Source organism: Saccopteryx leptura, chromosome 2, assembly GCF_036850995.1.
Source record: "Saccopteryx leptura isolate mSacLep1 chromosome 2, mSacLep1_pri_phased_curated, whole genome shotgun sequence".
NCBI lineage: Eukaryota > Metazoa > Chordata > Mammalia > Chiroptera > Emballonuridae > Saccopteryx > Saccopteryx leptura.
In genome coordinates, this window is record NC_089504.1 from 1,863,785 (window position 1) to 1,881,981 (window position 18,197).

General features: G+C 59.5%; 2 protein-coding genes across 8 annotated transcripts in view; both read right to left on the minus strand.

The window, feature by feature from the left end:
• Positions 1–4,026, minus strand: part of SEC16A (SEC16 homolog A, endoplasmic reticulum export factor) — a 39,299-nt gene extending 35,273 nt beyond the window's left edge. For 6 of the 7 annotated variants that reach the window (XM_066366703.1, XM_066366701.1, XM_066366699.1 and 3 more), the window contains exon 1: positions 3,142–3,347. The gene's annotated coding sequence lies outside the window, so the exon portion shown is untranslated. Of the gene's footprint in view, positions 1–3,141; positions 3,348–3,744 lie in introns of those variants that run through there. The other variant, XM_066366698.1, reaches the window with a different exon arrangement.
• Positions 4,027–10,993: 6,967 nt separating this feature from the next.
• NOTCH1 (notch receptor 1) overlaps positions 10,994–18,197 on the minus strand; it is a 48,674-nt gene continuing 41,470 nt past the window's right edge. Inside the window, 5 exon segments of the mRNA XM_066366695.1 lie at positions 10,994–13,173; positions 13,175–14,241; positions 16,207–16,304; positions 16,391–16,538; positions 17,593–17,888. Of these exon segments, the coding sequence (XP_066222792.1) occupies positions 12,750–13,173; positions 13,175–14,241; positions 16,207–16,304; positions 16,391–16,538; positions 17,593–17,888 (2,033 nt within the window). The 3' untranslated portion in view covers positions 10,994–12,749.

The window sequence follows — 18,197 nt, forward strand, 5'->3', positions numbered from 1 at the left end:
GGCTCGCCTGACCCGTGGGGGCGCAGTGGACAGAGCATCGCCCCAAACACTGAGGTCGCCGGTTCAAAACCCTGGGCCTGCCTGACCTGTGGTGGCACAGTGGACAGAGCATCGCCCCGAACACTGAGGTCTCCGGTTCAAAACCCTGGGCCTGCCTGACCTGACCTGTGGTGGCGCAGTGGACAGAGCATCGCCCCGAACACTGAGGTCGCCGGTTCAAAACCCTGGGCCTGCCTGACCTGACCTGTGGTGGCACAGTGGACAGAGCATCGCCCCGAACACTGAGGTCGCCGGTTCAAAACCCTGGGCCTGCCTGACCTGACCTGTGGTGGCACAGTGGACAGAGCATCGCCCCGAACACTGAGGTCGCCGGTTCAAAACCCTGGGCCTGCCTGACCTGACCTGTGGTGGCACAGTGGATAGAGCATCGCCCCAAACACTGAGGTCTCCGGTTCAAAACCCTGGGCTTGGCCTGACCTGTGGTGGCGCAGTGGACAGAGCATCGCCCCAAACACTGAGGTCTCCGGTTCAAAACCCTGGGCTTGCCTGGTCACGGCACCTATGGGAGTTGATGCTTCCAGCTCCTCCCCCCTTCTCTCTCTCTCCTCTCTAAAAATAAAAATTTTTTTAAAAAAGTTTTTAAAAGAAAAGTGGTAAAAAAAAAAAAAAAAAAAAGGACGGCACAGGCCTGGAGGATGTTTGTCGGGTGTCACTGTGGAGCAGGGCAGTCCAGCTGAGTGGCTCGGGCATACTACTTCTGCAGCCGTTTCTTTATCTATAGAGAGAGAGAATCAGTATGACGATTTCTCGGGTCCCTTCCGGGTTTCAGCTTATGAAATTCTACTTGCAGTGGATTCTGAGGTGCCCTAACCACTACCATTGTTCAGTAGGGAAATCTCACCAGAATCTAAATCTCACAGGCTTACACTTAAACATTGCCCTTATAGAAACTCTTAGAATTATTTTCTCAACTCCTGAACTAAGAGCTGCTTTAGAAGCAATCGCTATCACTTGCCTACAAAGTAGCATTGCCTATCCCTCCCCCACACACAATTGAGAACTTTCTAACAATATACCAATTTCATTTGAAACAATCTTTTTAATTTTCATTTTTTTAATATTTCATTTTATTTATTTGACAGAGAGAGGAGGGTGGTGGAATGAGAAGTATCAACTCACAGTTGCTTCACTTTAGTTGTTCACTGCTTGCTTGTCCTGTGTGCCTTGGTCAGGCAAGCCCAGGGTTTCGAAGAGGCGATTTCAAACCAGCAACCTCGGTGTTCCAGGTCAAGCCTCTATCCATTGTGCCACCACAGGCCAGGCTAATTTTTTTACTTTAACAATTTTAGAGAAAGAGGAAGCGAAATAGAGAGACAGAAGCACTGATTTGTTGTTCTACTCATTTATGCATCCATTGTTTACTCTTGTAAATACTCTGTGACCAGGGATCGAACCTGCAACCTGGCGTATTCAGACGACGCTCTAATCAGCTGAGCTACCCTGCCAGGGCCTTAAATTATCTTGAAGAATCTTATTCTTTTTATCTTCTTTTTTCTATTCACCAGCAGAAAAACAATGCCTATCACTTATCTCAGGATTACAGGGAATTGTATTCTGTCCCAAATCACTCTGTAGCCTCAAATCAATCCAACTTTAAAAGACTGTTTCAAAGAGACCAGCTGATCTTAAAAGATACATTATTCATAACTCTAGCTCTTCAATTAAACTGCCTGTATTTAGGTGAAATATTTAAAGCACTCCTATTTTCATTATGAAATCCTGGCCACTGACCTGGGATATGGGGCAGTTAAAGTGCACTCCTCCCCTCCCAGGGCCGCTGCCTCCAGCTCTCAGTGTGTAAACCAACAGGAGCACCTGAGTCTTGCCCTGTGCCTACAATCTCCCCCCCCCCAGTGAGGTCCCTGCCAGATTTTGGGGCACTTGACCCAGACACACCCCAAACTCCAACTTTTCCAAGTACAGAGCCAAACACACTTAACCACTAGAGAAAAAGAAGGGGGAAGTCTAAACACTGCTAAAAATGACCAAGATCCAAAAGGCCACTCGGGAAGGATGTTTACGGAAGCAGGAATCCCGTTCCAGGGTACACACGGCCCTGAAGAAAACTCTCAGCACAATTGTGAGATTTGCTCAAGTCACTGCTCTTAAAGGTGAATGAGTCACAGGGAACAGGCAATAAGCTACTTTGCCTCTTGTCTTATCTTTGCTAAGATAACAGCACCCACAATCCTGAGAGGGCACAGGAGATGGGGGGTGGGAGGGACTGCAGGGAGGGTGGCTGTGCTCAAACTTAGAAAAGTGTCCCTCTAGGAACCTGCGGTCTGCGACTCTAGTCGGCAAGAACCAAATGGGGGTGGGAAACACCTCTCTGATCACGCCTACATCATAGGCATGGAGAATAAAATCTTCACAGGCAACTCGTGCCCAAGCTCCAAGCCGTTTTAAAGGGAAGCTGCAAAAACTGACTTGAAAGGGCTGTGACGTGTCCAGGCGCTTCGCTGGGATCCTTGCATCACAGAAAGGGCAAAGCAGGTGTACCCTTCACCTCTAACCCTGGATAAACACACACACACACACACACAACACAAGCGCCCGACCTCCCTCCGTTGCAACATCTCGGCCACCGCGGCCCACAGCCGCCACAGACCAGAGCCATGCTGCTGCTCCGCGGTTCCCACTGCCGGTCGGTCTGTCTCACCCCTGCACGGGCCGGGCAGAAACCTGGCAACCAACGGGGACACCACCACTTCGGAGCCTCCGAAGCCAAGGGGGCACGCTAAGAAATGTCCTAAGTGTATGTATGTACTCTTGGGAAAGAAAAAAAGAAAGTTGCAGGTCTGGCCCATCTCCCAGCCACGGCAACAACGAGACCCCCCACGCCGAGCGAGGCCGCCGCAGCTGAGACAAGTGTCAACACGGCTGAGCTCACACGCGTTTGTCAAGGACCCAGCCATGCGCGCGGGGTCCGCGTCCGTCTGACGGCGGGCAACGACACAGACAGCCCGGCCGGCCCGCGCCCCCCGCCCAGACCGCCGGCGGCACCCCGGAAACGCTCCGCCAGCTCCGGGCTCGGCCCGACCCGGCCCGACCGCCTCCCTCCACACTGACCCCGGCCCTCACCGGCGCGCCCCAGGGAGGCGGAGGCCCGCGCCGGCTCCCGCCCGGTCCCCTCCGCAATCCCGGGTGCCAGCGCCTTAGGGGCCGCGCGCGGAAACCGGCCCGGCGGTTAAGACGAGCGCAGACACGGCAGACACAGCAGCCGTTGCAGCCATCTTGGCACATCCGGCTCCGGTCGCCGCGGCTGCCGCGCCGCCGACGTGTCCGGCCGCGACGTCAGCGCGCGCCACGCCAGCCGGCCCCGCCCCTCGCAGCTGTTCTGTGATGCCCCGCCCCGCATACCAGCCCCGCCCCTCATCAGGTGACACTTCACTCCGCCCATCTCTCTTCAGCGTCCAGTCTTTCAGCGCGTTTCCCTTAGCTCCACTCCTTGGCCCCGCCCATATCTCCGCCCCGCTCTACATTAACCCCTCCCCTTGCTCGCATTTTTCCCAGAGCCCATCCTTGGCCCCGCCCCAACCGCGTCAACTCCTTCACTGCCGCATCCTTTGGCCCCGCCCCCTCCGGCATCCAATCCGTCAATGCCCCATCTTTTGGTCCCGCCCTTTGCCCCGCCCCCCGCCTCGTCCAGTCCCTCGCCCTCTCTTGGCCCCGCCCCTGGCCCACCTTCCCAGCCGGGCGTGCGGGGGTCGCTCCCGGGCGTCGCCCGGGTGGCTCTGGCTTTCTTGCAGCCGTTTCTTGTTTTAGGGTATGAGAAGAGTCGCGATTCTTCAGTCAGACTCAAGGGTGGAACCAGTCTTGAACGACCGATGCCGGCAGGTGCACCCGCCGGGAACAGCTACTCCTGAGCCGAGAACCCAAGCGGCGCCCTGGCGCAAGCGCGTTCCTCCCATTCGGTCGTTGGACTCGAAGGCTGAAAGCGGACGGGAAGCGACTGAAACTGCGCATGTGCTGACCTCCGGGGCGGATGGCGCGTGCGCATCTCGAGGCGGCCCGCTGGTTGCCTGGTTACGGCTGTTCGCGTCTCCTGTTTTCACTACTGCCCGGGAAATTGGTTTCCGTCCACACCTAGCTGTCGGGCATCAATGCCCGTCTGCCCCGCAAAGCGCGGGAAGGGGCAGGCGCCGCCGGCCCCAGTCCATAGGCTGCTGTCGAAGTCCCACTGCACGCCTGTGCCCGCCGTCGGGCGTCGTCCTGTCGGCTCCCAGCCAAGCCGCCCGCCTCGCCTCGGCCTCCTCCTTCCCGGCTCCGCGGTCACCTCCCCGGCCCCTTTGCTCTTGTTCCATGCACACATTCTATACTGTTTTTTCCCTCCGTCGAGCACTGGATGCGCAGCCCCCAGCCCCTCTCTTGTCTGCTCTAATACCCCTCGAGGGCCCAGCCGGGTCCCCTAAACCGCAGAGTCCCGTGGACGGAGGCTCCAACCGCTGTCGAGTGGATATTTGTGTTGAATGAGCGCGACCCCCAAGGGCCCAGCGAAAAGCTAGGCTGCTGGGCCTCGGTCTCCTGCTTCTCCCCCTCGCAGCTGCTGCCTCACCCGGGCACCCACCCAGCCGGCACCATCAGAGCCCACCCATGCAGAATATTAGAGAATAAAGGGTGCCGACATCTGAGTCTTTCTCTCCCCCCCCCCAGGAGCAAAGGGAGGCTAGGGCCACTCACCTGCACACCTGTCTGGCAGGGGTGGGTTAGAGCAGCATCCTGCTGCACTTGACCAGCTCCTTCCAGAAGGCAGGAAGGGTGGCAAGTGTGCCTGTCTGACATCACCTGGTGGCCAAGCTCTCAGGGGCAGCCACTGCTACTGCCACAGTGGCTGAGGTGCACGACCTGGGGTGGGAAGGCACCCTGGTCACCAGTGGGACCCAGAGGCCAGGGAAGAAGGAAGGAGTGTGGTTCAGCTGTTTGTTTGCTGTGACGCTGGCCAAGGAGCAGCCACGCTGTCAGAGCCCCAGGCGGGTGTGGGGAGAGTTTCAGCCCCATCTGACGTGGCCACTCTGCTAAGCTAACATTTGCCTTGCGGAAATGGAGTTCCCCAGCCCATTTCATCCCAGAGTTGGGGAACGTCCGCTAGAGGTAGAACTCGGCCCTGGGCCCCATGCCCGTGATCCACTTCTTCCTGGTGGGTCACGGTGCTCCGCAGTCGTTTTGTCCCAACAAACCACTCCAACCACTCCACACAGAGAGAAGAGAGAGATGTGGTCGTTAGCCCTCCTCCTGAAAGGGGGAAGCACAATTCTCCCAGGCTCAGGACAGGCTCCTCTTCACCCTGGAGTGCAAAGAGCCCAAGAGCTGGAGCCCAGACTTGCCCCTCTGGCATTCTGAGAAGCCGAGTGGTTGGCCCTGGCAGGATCTAACCCAGAAAGACAATAAGCTGCAGAAACCAGCCCACCCTGGACAAATGGACAAATGCAAGGCTGAGGAGGAGCCCTGGGGCGATGTTAAAGTAGCAGCTTGGTGCTGACTCCTATGAGGTGACTAAGGAAAGCTGTGATGCCAGAGTCGACAGGCAAGGTCCTTGGGCTTTCTTCCCCTTCTTACTCCCTCCTGCTAAGCCTCCCAGGGGAGGGCTCCTCAGGGTCTCAACTGTTGGTAGCCTTGTGTAGAGGACAGGGTTCTGTGGTCCGCGGCTGTGCCGTCGAGACTCTGGTCTAGAGCCTCAGCTTTAAAGCCCACCCTGCTACCTAGGTGCTCTGTGGCCTTTGTCGGCGGTCTGGGCGGGGGCACAGGCCTGCCGGGCTGTCTGTGTCGTTGCCCGCCGTCAGACGGACGCAGACCCCGCGCGCATGGCTGGGTCCTTGACAAACGCGTGTGGGCTCAGCCATATTGACACTTGTCTCAGCTGCGGGGGCCTCGCTCGGTGTGGGGGGTCTCGTTGTTGCCGTGGCTAGAAGGTGGGCTAGACCTGCAACTTTCTTTTTTTCTTTCCCAAGAGTACATACAAACACTTAGGACATTTCTTAGCGTGCCTCCTTTGCTTTGGAGGCTCCGAAGTGGTGGTGTCCCCGTTGGTTGCCAGGTTTCTGCCCGGCCCGTGCAGGGGTGAGACAGACCGACCGGCAGTGGGAACCGCGGAGCAGCAGCATGGCTCTGGTCTGTTTACAGAGACAGAGAGAGGGACAGACAGTCAGGAACGGAGAGAGATGAGAAGCATCAATCATCAGTTTTTCATTGCGACACCCTAGTTGTTCATTGATTGCTTTCTAGTATGTGCCTTGACTGCGGGCCTTCAGCAGACCGAGTAACCCCTTGCTTGAGCCAGCGACCTTGGGTCCTAGCTGGTGAGCTTTGCTCAAACCAGATGAGCCCGCGCTCAAGCTGGTGACCTCGGGGTCTCAAACCTGGGTCCTCTGCATCCCAGTCCGACGCTCTATCCACTGCGCCACCGCCTGGTCAAGCCATTGTTATTCTTGATCAGGCAGGCTTCCTTCTCTTTGCCTGCCATGTCTACTCCTCAATAGGAATGTAACCACCTCCCTGAACCCCCCCCCCCCAGGTTGAGTTAGAATCAACTGAAAAGTTGTAGCTGAGTCAGGGGACAAAGTTGTAACTCCTCATGCAAAGTTCCATGATGGAGTTATTGTCACATTACCCACAGCACACATGGCACAGGACTGCATGTTTGCCAGGACAATGGGCAGAAGCCGGCTGTCGTTTCCATGATTATGACAGCCAGCCTCTCCCATTGATCTGTCCATCCAAGGAGACCGTCACCGAGCACCTGACAGGGCTGGCCGGAACCGTGATGAGCTAGCTCCAAGTGCAGAGTACATGCTGGAGTGCCGTTATCAATAAGTTCTGATTGTACGTTGCAATGATAATATTTTTGATATACTGAGTTAAAATGTAGCTACTAGAAGGTTAAAGATTCCATAGTGGCTGGCATTGCATTTCTGCTGCACAGTGTGGGTCCAGATGGCAAGCACGTTGGTGTTGGAGACTGCAAGCTGACAGGGTCCTTACGGTTTCGATGTTGGGGGGACAGAGGTGTGGGGGACTAGCAGTAAGCTAACAGGCTGCCTATCCCCCCACCTCTCTCTCTTAAGTTGCTAAAGGCTAAATTCTCCACACCTCCTGTTAGCCCATCCCCCACTCCCTCGGAGAGACTGGAGGCAATTTTCTTTTTACCCTTTGTTTTTGTGAAGTTTAAGATGTTATGCAGGGTGGAGGGTTTTCTGCACTTGGGAGAATTCTTGAGTTGCCTTGGAAATGTGACTTTGTATCAGAGATCTCTTTGATTTGCTAATGACTTTGCTCTGCCCTATAAATAAAGCGGTTTAGGGGTGGAGATTTGCTCTGGCAAGCTATTACCTGTGCAATGGGTCCTCCCAATCCCATCCTTTTTCTTTCTGTGTTAATTTTCTAATCCTCCAGGGGTCCCACCCGAGACCTGCAGAATTATTTGCCATGCAGGTTCGTGACACTTTAGGGGAGGGGGTCAGGGGCTCCCACTCAGCATCCCAGCCTGGGGCTCGTTGGCTCTCTCCTGACCACTAGCCAGCCCGAGAGCTCTCAAAGGAGCCCTCGGGTGGGGCTGCAGTCTCAGAGGCCACCCCCCCCAGCATCAAGTAACTTAATTGAGTGTGGTCTGTAGGGCAGGCCTGCTCCATGCCAAGCAGCCTGCTCAGGCCCTGACATGCATCCTCAGTCCTGGGAGCTGAGGCAGGGAAGGGGGAGCTTGCCCCAGGTGGTGGCCTGGAGAGAGGAAGGGGCAGCCTCCATGCAACAGGGATGGCTGAATGGCCCATGCAGAAGCACGTGGGGTCTCAGGGGTGGAGTGAGATGGCAGGGGAGCTGAGGCAGGCAGTGGTTGGAGAGGCAGGGGTGGGAGTCAGGTCCCTGGGAGAAAGAAGGTTTGGGGGTGGACATAGGTTAGGGTGAGTGTGTCCTGGGGCTCTGTGCACTGGGTCCCTGTCGGTGGTACGGGCAACTGCAGTGTGCACCCAGGCCGAGCAGAAGAGGGTACAGACCAGGAGGGAGGGCTAGGTGGTGAGAACCACCTCAGACCCCTGAGGGCCTTGTGGGAGCAAATCCACACCAGGCAAGCACTGACATGGCCAGGCTGGACAAACGTCACTGCTGTGCACATTGTCGTCAGCACGAGATGGCGCTGCCTCTCCTCGGTCACCTCTGGATGTCAGCCTGGCAGCTCGCTGTCACTGCTGTGCACATTGTCGTCAGCACGAGATGGCACTGCCTCTCCTCGGTCGCCTCTGGATGTCAGCCTGGCAGCTCGCTGTCACTGCTGTGCACATTGTCGTCAGCACGAGATGGCGCTGCCTCTCCTCTGTCGCCTCTGGATGTCAGCCTGGCAGCTCGCTGTCCCAGAGGACTTTCTGAATCACTGTGCCAAGTACTAGGCATCTAAGTCGATAAATAAGTGGTGGGGATGGAGTCGAAAACGCAAGGAAGATGCTGATTATGTACCCACCAGGGACGGCAGAGGACCAGAGCGGCAGGGAAACTGCGTGCTGGCCCCGGAGACTTACCAAAAACTACGCAGACATCTCACGGGCCAGGCACTGCTAGGACATGGGACAGACAGCCCTGACCGCTGCCCTTGGGGAGCAGGGACACCAGACGCTGGGAATGAATGCCCAGTGAGGGCAAGGCGTGGAGCCCACCTGCTGGGGCTGTGGAATGGGGGAGGTGATGGAAGAAACACAACACGTGTGGCCGAAGCAAACAGAAACTTCTGGAGTGGCAAGGGGCTGAATCTCCGAGAGCTGGACCCCCTACGGCAGCCACAAGGGGATTTGACTTCTGAAAGCAAGGGAGGTTTTCTGGGGCTTTTCAGGCAAGACTGTCACCATCAGCATAGCCTCTCCCTGGCTTTCTGCAAGATAGTAGCGAGAACCAGCAGCCCAGAAGGTAGTCTCGGGCCCCTAGGCCAGGGGCAGGCTGCTGGGGCCAGACGGGTGGGGACAGCCAAATCCTGGATGACCCTGCAGGGCAAGGGCCCGGCCCGCCGCCTCAACGCAGCAGAGCGGCTCCGCCCACATCAGCCCGGGGAACAGACAGGACAGGAAGATGAGAGTCCTGAACATCGGTGGTGACCTAAGTGACAGGCACAGGAGTCTGGGGTGGATGCTGGAGACGGGAAGGGAGGAAAAAAGTAAGGCCCTGGGTGGAGCTGGGAAGCATGCCTACACCTGCAGGTTGCCAAGTGCCAGGCTGGCTGGCTGTGGCATTAACTGCTGGCGGTGACGTTGGCAAGTTCCTCTCTGAGTATGTTTCCTTGTCTGAAGAGTGACAGGCAGAGTGACCTCTCTCCAGACCTCCCCGGTCCTCCAAGGGGAGGTGACCTCTCAAATAACTATGAGAACATGGAACCGGGAGTCACCAGGCCCTGGCTCAAATGGTGAACTTGGGGAAGTCCCCTACTTCTCCGTGCCTCAGCTTCCTCAGATGTCATGAGATAATAATGCTCTTGGCAGGAGATGGCCGTGAGTGTGACTGAGGTGCAGACTCACCAGGAGCGAGTCTAGAGGCTCAGGGGACCCATGGAAGGCCTCATCAGGACCACCTGCTTGCCCAAGGGGCACTGGTGGGGTGCTGCCAGCAGGGGGAGGCAGAGAGCTGCCTCTGAGTGGGCAGGCTGGGCCTGGCCGGTCATTACCTGGCCTCAGGGACACCCAGGCTCTTTCAGAATTTGACCCCAGTGCAGCCAGAGGAAAGCCTTTGGCTTTCCCCGTCCCCCCCCCCCACCAGAATGCACCCCCTGGGGGAGCATGCTGCATCTCTGGGCTCCCCACGGACGGATGGGCGAGCAGGTGCTCCAGAGCTGACTTCATGGAACAACAGAGGAGTGTTTCGCAAGCTCCACGCTCAGGGGCTTCATGCTCCTCCGTGGAGGCTGGTAAGTGTCCCTTTATAACAAAAAGGGTGATGTTCAGCCATTCAGCCTCGCCCTGCACCCACCCCAGGAAGGGTTCCCGCGTGAATCTTCACCCAGGGACACTCTCACGTTTGGCCGAATGGCCATCCCTGTGCGGATGGACGGACCACACGGTGGGAACACCATCGGCGTGATGGGCCCCAGGGCCAGTCCAGCCTCCTGGCCGATGTCAAAGGCACTGCTTGGGAATGAGGGTGGACTTGGGCTTTTTTATTTTCACTTCTCTTGGGCGTGCACTGAGGAACGGGATTTGGGGGTGCTGAGTGTGCTCTGGGCAGAGTCCAGGCTGAGCCTGTCCCTTGGACAGGTGGGCCACGTCACCGTACTCCATTTTCCTGGCACCTCTTGTCCCATCCACGTGTTGCCAGCGCCAGCGCCGTTGGGGATGGAAGGTGCTTCCAAACGCGGTGAGGAAAGCTGGGGCTCCCACTTGTGCTCGAGTAGGCCAGGGGGCAGGAGGCAGGCCAGACTGCGAATCCGGTTTGAACCCACCTACCTGCCTGCGGCTGGACCCGGTGGAGGGGAGGGAGAAGTGGAGGGGGCGGGCTCGTGCGGGGACCCGGCCAGGGCCAGGGTCTGATTGGCAGTCTCGCTCAGTATTCCCAAGTAAATGGTGCTGTTCAGCCAGCACCCTCCCGGGTCCAGAGCCCTTCCTAAGCTCACTGTGTCACCGCACGTCGCCCCCCACCCCAGATGCTTGTGACTGACTGCCTGTGGCCTCCAGCTAGGGTCAGGAGACCCCTCCTGCCTGTCAGGAGTAAAGGCTGGGTACGCGGTGCCTTCACTCCTCTGGGGCCCAGGATGGGACAACCCGGAGCCCAGTGTTACCCCAGTCCCTCCGATGGGGCTGCCTGTGCCATGTCCGCTGTGTCCCTGCCCTCTCTGGGGGCGACGAGGTGTCATCACTCTCCCAGCAGAAGAGGCAGAGGGACCCCAGGGAACCTGTCCCTCCTCCCTCCCTCCCTCCCTCCCAGAAAGGGGAGGAGCCTGACAAGCAAAATCTTGATTGGCATCATTATCTTTTTTTTTTTATTGCAAATCCTTTAACAAAAACAAAAAGATAAAAAAAATACATCCTTTTTACAACCTACAGTTTTTTTGCATGTCATTACGTTTTACAAAAGGTTCCTTTCTCTGTAAACTACACTCTATAGTTTATAAAACACAGTTAAGTAAGAATCGACATCTTAGGATGTGTCTGGTCATACCCACAAGGGATGGTACAACATCGCCCCCGGCGAGGCTGGAGACGCTGCCCAGGAGGCGGGACGCCCGCCCGCACACGCGGGCGGATCCTTCCCGGGGTCACGTAGGAGCTGCGGGGGCAGCGACGGGTCCCCAGGCCCAGGCTGTTGGGTCGTGGAGTGGGACCCGTCCTGACACCCCTCAGAAGCACGACCTCCGACAGGCTGGTTCGTTCAGATTTTTTAAACAAAATCCACCTTTAACAATGTATTTACAGACATTATCTTGGCCACAGGCTTATACTTGATATCGTAAGAATCTGTTCCACCCCTCATCCGGGGCACATGATGCAACACCCCCCCAAAGCCAGGAGGGTTGGCCCAAGAGCAGGCTCCTATGGTCCCCAAGGCCACCGCCTCAGCTGCAACCCCACCAGGCCCAGGAGCCACGGCCTCTGCACACCGAGGCCAGACACACCCAGGATTTCCCCGGACCTTGCTGTGGGTGGCTCCGGCCAAGTCTATCCACACGGGTCCCGGGGCAGAGGGGCCCCGCCCCCGGCGACACCAGTCCGCCTTCCGCCGAACCTGGAAGACTCCACGCAGGTTGAGGTGCTGGGGTGTCTGGCGGCGGGGGACACACGGGCAGCCCGGGCAGTCTTTGTCCAGAAAAGGGTGGGACTCCTCCTCCACGCGGCCACGGTGGGTGCGGCACAGCCAGCAGCCCGACTTCTCACGCTACACAATGTTGACATACCGATGGGGGGGGGTACAGGGGCAGAGGAGCTTCCGGAAGGACCGAGACCTGGCGAGACCCACGCACGACCACGTAACACTGACCCTTGAAACAAAGACCCACGATGGGCACCGAGCATGCGGGCACTGTGGGCATCCCGAGAACACACCGTCAGAAGCCTGTTTAAAAACCCACTTGCGAGGCCCCCAAACATAGACACCGCACCCTTCCACTTTCCTACTGAAGATGCCAATGAATCCTTGTGCCCAAGGGGTCCAGGTTCTGTTTCCTGACGCCAGGGAGTGGGGGGCGGTCCTGGGGAAACGGCAGCCAGCCCGCCCGGGCACAACCGGGGAGAGCTTTTCCGACAACTGGCTCAAACCTCCCTCCCTTCTCTGAACATTATTTCTTTTTGGGTTTTGGGAAAAAAAAAAAAAAGAATCAATAAATAAACGGCATTTATAAATCCTGAATCTTTGTTTATATATATATTTTTTACAAATACGTAACAATCTTCACGCTAAGTAGGAAAGTAATGGCCAAGAACTAGTTTACTTCCTTAGAACAGATAAATGTTCTTCACCTGTTGCAGTAAAAAAACAAAACAAAAAAAAAACCCCGAAAAAACAAAACCCGGTACACATAAATAAAAAGGCAGTGTTTTCATGTGAAATAAAAGTACATAAATAAATACTCAAAAAAAAATTTCAGATGCACGTCTTCTTATTTCGTATAAAAATGTTTCTTATTTTCTTTTTTTTTAAAAAAAGCTCCTTTGGTCAACCCGGCGTCTGGGGGAGCAACCGGGTGAACGAAGCCCCAGCCGCCGAGGGTGGGGTGGGGGGGGTGCAGGCGTTTACTTGAAGGCCTCGGGGATGTGGGTGGTCTGGGACTGCATGCTGGTGGGCGGGCTGGAGATGCCTTCAGACCAATCGGAGATGTTGGAGTGTGGGGACGAGCTGGACCACTGGTCGGGGGACTCGGGGGACGGGGTGAGGAAGGGGTGCTCGGGCACCTGCAGCTGGTGGCTGGGGGTGTTGTCCACGGGCGAGGAGGAGCAGCTGTGCTGGGAGGGCGGCGTCAGGAACTGCGCGGTGGTCATGGGCGGGACCAGGGAGGAGGGCAGGGAGGTGGGCAGGGCCTGGCTGTCCTGCGGCAGGATGGTGTGCACGGCGAGGCCGCTGGGGCCCAGCGGCTGCCCATCTGCCTGGCTCGGCTCCCCGCCCAGGAAGCTCCGGCCCAGGTGGCCGTTGGGGGCCGAGCTCACACCGAGGTGGGACTGGGGGGGGTGGCGGCTGCAGGTTCTGCTGCTGCTGCTGGATGCTTGGCTGCTGTTGCATCTGTAAGTTTGGCTGCTGCGGCTGCACCTGCTGGGTCTGTACCAGGTGAGGCTGCGTGGCCAGCCGTGTGCTGGGCAGAGCCTGGTAGCTCAGCATCTGGGACAGGGCGCTGGCTGAGAGGCCGCCATGCAGGGGGCCCATCATGCCGTGCTGGAGGGCAGGGGCCGGCGTGCTCAGCGTGCCAGGGGCCACGCTCCCGCGCAGGGGGTTGTACTGGCTCGGCACCAGGCCGTTCTGCAGCCGTGACAGCCACTCGCACTGGCCATTCAAGCCCGCGGTCCCACCCACGGTGAAATTCACGGCCCCGCCGCCACCGCTGCCGCCAGCACCCAGGACCGCGCCGGAGCTGGGGGCCACAGGCAGGTGGGAGAGGCGTGGCGGTCCCGGCTCGAAGGCCAGCCGGCCACCCCCGCCCAGCGCCGCCATCTCGGGCTTGGCCGCCACATTCAGGTGGCCGATGCCCAGGTGGGCATCGGGCATGCCAGGCAGGTGGCTGAGGGGCAGCGACGGGGACGGCTGGAACGGGGAGGGCAGGAGGGGCGGCGAGGCCACGTCCGACAGGTAGCCGTGGGGCGACTCGAGGGAGTCCACGGGGGACAGCACGCTGGCGCTGTCCAGCAGGCAGCCCTTGCCGTCCTGCGACTTCTTCCTCCGGGCCTTGAGGTCCCTGGTCTCCTTGCCGCCGCCCGCCAGGCCCTTGGTGCTGGGCTTGCGGGCCTTCTTGCCCTGCACAGCCGGCTTGAGGTTGCCCAGGTAGCCGTTGGGGGAGCAGAGCGGGGGCGACAGGGTGGGCGGGCCGCCCAGGGGGGCGCCGTGCAGCTGGGGGCTGCGCATCAGGCTGTGCTCGTCCAGCAGCCGCACGATGTCGTGGTGCATGCGCTCCTGCGCGATGTCCCGGGGCAGGCGGTCCATGTGGTCCGTGATGTCCCGGTTGGCGAAGTGGTCCAGCAGCACCTTGGCCGTCTCGTAGCTGCCCTCCCGGGCGGCCAGGAACAGAGGCGTCTCCTCCTGGGGCAAGGGCACAGGACAGGCAGGGTCAGCCTCACCGATGCCCCATCCCCAGGGGGACCAGCGGTCGGACTCCGCAACCCTGCCGAGGACAGAGCTCCTGTGACCCGACCCCAGCATCCCACCATCACCCAACTCGATGGTGCGTGTGTGTGTGTGTGTGTGTGTGTGACAGAGACAGAGAGAAGGACAGTTAGGGACAGACCAGAAGAGAGAGAGAGAGAGAGAAATGAGAAGCATCAATTTTCTGTTGCAGCACCGTAGTTGTTCATTGATTGCTTTCTCATGTGCCTTGACCGGGGGGCTACAGCAGCGTGAGTGACCCCTTGCTCGAGCCAGAGACCTTGGGCTCAAGCCAGTGATCTTGGGACTTAAGCCAGCAACTGTGGGGTCAAGTGTATGATCCCACGCTCAAGCCAGCAACCTTGTGCTCAAGCTGGTGAGCCTGCAGGCAAGCCAGTGACCTTGGGGTTTCGAACCTGGGTCCTCTGTGTCCCAGTCTAACGCTCTATCCACTGCATCACCACATCACCGCCTCATCAAGCCTGATCATGTCTTCTCAAAAACAAAAGCCGTAAGAAGATCTCTGACCCACCCAGAGGTCAGAGGTCATCTAAATGACCTATTATTCTATTCTAAATCAGGAGGTTTACCCTTGTGGGGATCACAGACACCACGGGAAATGTAACAAACTGTGGCCTCTGTTCCCAAAGCTGTAAAGACACAAACACGGGCCCTGGGGATCCCCTCAAGTGTATGCGTGGGCACTGGGAGGGGAGTCCCCTATCCTGACAGTCCGCAAGTCACCCTGATACGTCAGCTCCTTCCCTGGGCCTTGGTTTCTCGTCTGTACAGCTGATGTGCCTGCCATGTGTCTCCTCCAGACTGCTGCATGGGGGGTGCCCACACAAGGCCCTGGCAATGGCCCGATGCCCGATGCCCAGTCCCTGCGTCTGCGGCCCAGCGTGCCCAATGTCCCCACCAGGGACTCAGGAGCTGTGTACCACAGCGCCCCCTGGTGCCCAATGCTGCTGTGTCGGCTCACCCAAGAGGGAGGAGGAGAGGGAGACCCCAGGTTGAAAAGCAATGGGGGGGTCAGTGGACCCAAGGGGAAGGGGTGCCCACACCTCCGGACTAAGTGCCCAGAGGAGCTCAGTGTGACCTCAGGACACGAGGGGGGTCAGATTGTAACTGGGAGAAAAGTTTCGTGGCTGCAGGGGAGACGATGGAATAGCCCAGAGGGTGTGGACTGCCCAGCGGGGAGGGCAGCCATTTCCGTTACATCGGGGGCCGCACAGCCCCGCGAGCCCCCCCGACACCAACCAGCCTGTGGCTCCACCCCCGCCTCCGGTCACCCTGCCCTGCCCAGTGAGAGCTGAGCACAGAGGGAAGGTCCAGGTCATTCCCTGTCCTAGGACGAATGCCCTGTGGCGGTGGCGGCCCTGGGTGTGGGTGCCCCGGTTCTCAGGGACACTCCACAGGCTAGAAAGTGGAGGCCCAGGAGTGTTAAGTCAATGGTTTGGGGGAGGGGGTCCCTGGTCAGAAAGGAGTGGAATGGGGGAGGGGGAGAGTGACCTGCAGCCTGGCCGCCCCAGGTCCCAGGCTGAGGAGGGAGGGGGCAGTGACCTGCAGCCTGGCCGCCCCAGGTCCCAGGCTGTGGGGGGGGGAGGAGTGACCTGCAGCCTGGCCGCCCCAGGTCCCAGGCTGGGGGGGGAGGGGGCAGTGACCTGCAGCCTGGCCGCCCCAGGTCCCAGGCTGGGGGGGGGAGGGGGCAGTGACCTGCAGCCTGGCCGCCCCAGGTCCCAGGCTGGGGGGGGAGGGGGCAGTGACCTGCAGCCTGGCCGCCCCAGGTCCCAGACTGGGGGGAGGGAGTGACCTGCAGCCTGGCCGCCCCAGGTCCCACGCTGGGGGGAGGAAGTGACCTGCAGCCTGGCCGCCCCAGGTCCCAGGCCGCCCCCAGCTCACCTTGTTGTTCTGCATGTCCTTGTTGGCGCCGTTCTTCAGGAGCACGACCGCAGCCTCCACGTTGTTCACAGCGGCGGCCCAGTGCAGGGCTGACTTGCCTGTGTGGGAGAGGCAGAGCGGTCAGTCGGGACAGAGCAGGCGGCAGCGGCCGGTCCCCGGCAGACCGAGCGGCGGCCCGGCGTACCCAGGTCGTCCACCGCGTTGACGTCGGCGTGGGAGTTGATGAGGTCCTCCAGCATGCCCTCCACAGCCAGGCGGGCGGTCAGGATCAGCGGGGTCGTGCCGTCGTGCATGCGGGCGTCCAGGTCCGTGGCTCGGTTCCGGATCAGGATCTGGGCGAGAGGGAACGTCTCAGGCTGGCGAGGCAGAGCCCGAGGCCTTTCTGGGGGTCTGGTCAGCCGAGAGGGAGAAGGCGGGGAGGGCAGGACTGTGCCTGTTGCTGCTGGGAGAGCCAGGCAGGAGAACGGGGTGGCCCTGGCTCCAGAGGCTAGAGCCACACCCACAACTGCTGGGCTCCTCTGTGTCCAGTCAGGCATGCAGGACAGATGCCGCCCACCCGGGGTCACCGGCCAAAGGAGTGACCACCATTTGCTGGTGGCTGAAACAAGCTGGGTGCCGAGCAGGACTGGCCTCATTGTTGCAAAGCATCTGGGGGAACCTGTCTCTACGTGACAGAAAGGCTGCCATTGCACCAGCCACGGTCAGAGCCTGCCTCCAGCGGCTCATTGACGCTGCCCTCTTTCAGCTAACCTCCACTCTCCACTTCTGACTTCCACACAGAAATGTGCTAAAACTGACGAAGTCAAAAGCTCTGTGGTGACCCCTCCGGGTCCTGCCCCATCTCACCTGCCCCTCCCACTCAGGGCAGGACTGCGCAGAGCCAGGGGCCTTGCAGCTGGGGAATGGAAGGGGGGAGGCTTACAGAAGGAGCCTCTCCTGGGGACATTTCCCAGAGACCCAGGCACCCAAATCCCTACATCCACCCCCATCCTGGGCTCCCCAGCGAGGTCGTGTCCCAGGTTTGCAGACAACAAGCAGCAGCCTCTAAAACCTTCACGCTGCCACAGGCTAACGCCTCTGGCCACAGCCGGGAATGGGCCACTGCGGTGACAGGGGTGTCTGTCTCAGGTAGGAATGCGGAGGAGGCCCTGTCCCCAGAAGGCCCCTGGAACCTCCTGTTGCACACTCTCCAGCCTGGCTTCCTGGTGAGGAGGACACGTGGGGTTTGACGCCTTCCCCAACCTTGTACCTCGCTTGGGGCGAAGACACCAGCTGTCCCTGCTTAGGCTAGGCTGGGAAGCAGGGCTCCAGGGTCCCTGCGAACTGAAGGGCCAGCCCAGACCGGAACGGCAGGTGAGCCGGGCAGGGGCCGCCGGAGGTGCCCACCTGGAAGACGCCCTGCGCGTCGGCCGACACGGCCGCGTGCAGCGGGGTGCGCCCCATGTTGTCCTGGATGTTGGCGTCGGCGCTGGCCTCCAGCAGGCGCTTGGCCGCGTCGGAGCGGGAGTAGCGGGCGGCCAGGTGCAGGGCGGTCTCGCCGGTGCGGTCTGTCTGGTTGTGCAGGCTGGCGCCCTGGTAGATGAAGTCGGAGATGACCGCCGGTGCGTCCTCCTCCTCCTCACTGTGGCCTGTCTCCAGGCCCCCGCCGCTGCAGGAGGCGATCATGAGGGGCGTGAAGCCGTCTGCAGGGGGGACAGGGCAGGGGCACGGTCAGGACGGCCGGCCACCCCCCTCCCCCCGCAGCGGCTCTGGGCAGGGCAGTGACGGTCCCGACTCGGTGGACAGCCCTGTGAGGACACGTGGCACGTGGCCCAGCCAGCGGTGTCCCTACACACTGGGCCTGGGGGCCACCAGATTCAAGCCGAGCTTCCCAAAAGACAGAGCCAAGTCCAGCGGCTGATGAACAGACCTGTGGGCAACAGAGACTGGCGGCTCTGCGTGGGAGCCGTGAGATTGCGCGGACAATGCACCCACAGAAAAAGATGGCACGG